Source organism: Mus pahari, chromosome 14, assembly GCF_900095145.1.
Source record: "Mus pahari chromosome 14, PAHARI_EIJ_v1.1, whole genome shotgun sequence".
Taxonomy (NCBI): Eukaryota; Metazoa; Chordata; class Mammalia; order Rodentia; family Muridae; genus Mus; species Mus pahari.
The window spans coordinates 61,341,132-61,343,198 of record NC_034603.1 but is presented as its reverse complement, the minus strand read 5'-3'; the positions used below and the strand labels follow the sequence as shown (position 1 = coordinate 61,343,198).

General features: G+C 39.8%; 1 protein-coding gene across 13 annotated transcripts in view; it reads right to left on the bottom strand.

Annotated features, from left to right (window-relative positions):
• Positions 1-2,067, bottom strand: part of Mbtd1 (mbt domain containing 1) — a 60,480-nt gene that overhangs the window by 13,855 nt on the left and 44,558 nt on the right. For all 13 annotated transcript variants that reach the window (XM_029546650.1, XM_029546645.1, XM_029546651.1 and 10 more), the window contains 2 exons: positions 1,089-1,171; positions 660-894 (listed from right to left, as the gene is read on the bottom strand). In XM_029546650.1, coding sequence (XP_029402510.1) covers positions 660-894; positions 1,089-1,171 — 318 coding nt within the window. The remainder of the gene's footprint in view (positions 1-659; positions 895-1,088; positions 1,172-2,067) is intronic.

Here is a 2,067-nt window from a genome sequence, read left to right as displayed (position 1 = left end):
GGTCTGCAGTCCCATAGGAGAACAATATGAACTAACCAGTATCTCCAGAGCTCCCTGGGATTAAATCACCAACCAAAGAGTACACATGGTGGGACTCATGGCTCCAGCTGCATATGTAGCAGAGGATGGCCTAGTCAGTCATCAATGGGAGGAGAGGCCCTTGGTCCTGTGAAGGCTCTATGCCCCAGTATAGAGGAATGCCAGAGCCAAGAAGTAGGAATGGGTGGGTTGGTGAATAAGGGATGGGGGAGGGGTTAGGGGGTTTTTGGAGGGGAAACCAGGAAAGGGGATAACATCTGAAATAAAGAAAATATCTAACAAAAAACCCATGAGCCTTACTATTTACTCAACAGCATTTATGAACAATGCATTTTCAGCCTGTAATGTGCAGTTCAACAGTAGTGCAGTTTAATTTGGTGACTTCTGTTTTTTTTTTCTATTTTACTTCTATGTAACCAATACAGAGTTCATACTGCCATGGCATACACGGTCTAATTCTGTGATATTGTTGGGTCTTAGGATTTTACCTTGCAACTCATCAGACATTGACATATTCTTGTCCTGTGAGCTTGCCTTCTGAGATATGAGATAGTTCTCTGGAGAATTAGCAGTTTTGTTTTGTTTTGATAAAAGAACATGTTTTCTGTACAGTAACTTACACTGTGATGCTGGAGGCTGTAGTTGATATCCAGTTAACTGACACCATCCAACAGGATAGAGGTCAGGAGACTCACAGTCTACCCACTGATCATACTCTTCTTCCCATCCATCAAAATGTATCCTCAAGAGACGATGAATAATTCGAGTAACTGTGGCTACACATATTAACCGTGGTTCCATGAGATCTACAGCTTCTAATTTCATTCCGACACGGAACCCGTGGTTTGGAACATCCTAACACCGAGAAATAAAGCATCAACATCAGGGCTCAGAAGGACACAGACCAAAAAACTTGCTTCTTTTCCTAAGAAAATACACAATTTTTTTTTGGCTGATTTTCATTAAGAAATTCTAATATAAGCCAAAGAACATTAACTCAAGAATAGTTTTCACTCTTATGTCATGATCACTCTACCATTCAAATTTACCTTATTAAATAGTTTTACTGGTGCTGCAATGGAGCCGGTTTCCCTGAGGTAGTCAAACCATTTAAAAGGAAGTTTTGTGTAACCTAAAAAAATACAACTGGTTTAGGTAACAGTGCATTTGAAATTAGCATAACCTTAAAATGTCAGTAACTTAGTACACGAAATCTCAGATTTTAGGTGGTAAAGGTAATTTCTTTTCATTCTAGTTCTTAAAAAGATGTATTTTCATTTTTGAGATTGGGGTTCCAAATAGCTCAGGCTAGCCTCAAACATGCTATGCAGTAGAAGGTAAACACCCTCTCCTTAGTCCTTTCGTTTCCACTTCTAAGGATGGGATTGAAGAGGTACTACTTTACTTGGTGATATGAAGAACTTTTGGTACCACATTATGAAGATATCCCCTCTCCCTTGCAGACACATGTGTATGCCTCCTTTTTTTAATGCAAAAGTGACTTTTTGTTTTCTACAAGGACAGACTTCTGCCGTGTGTGTGTGTGTGTGTGTGTGTGTGTGTGTGTATCTATCACTGGGGATCTAATTGAGGGCCTTAACATGCTAGGCAAATGCTCCTACCATCAAGAGCTACAACTCCTTGCAATACTAGGTTTTAGGACAGTCTAACACTTTTACTCTTTTTCTCAGCAAACTAAATTAGCTGAATTATACTTTCAATAAATCTTTTTTGCCTGAATTCCATCTTAGAGAAAAAGCCAAGGTAAAGGTATTAAAATTAAAGGTCACTAGTTAAACCATGAGAGTTGCTAAAGACATAACTTTCTTTTAAAAGATGGATAGCTGGGTGTGGCTGTGCACACCTTTAATCCCAGCACTCTGGAGGCAGAGGCAGGAAAATATCTATGGTCTATATGGTAAGTTCCAGACCACCTAAGAATACCGAAATCATGTCTTAACAAAACAAACAAGCTGGGTAGTGGTGGCACATGCCTTTAATCCCAGCACTTGGGAGGCAGAGGCAGGC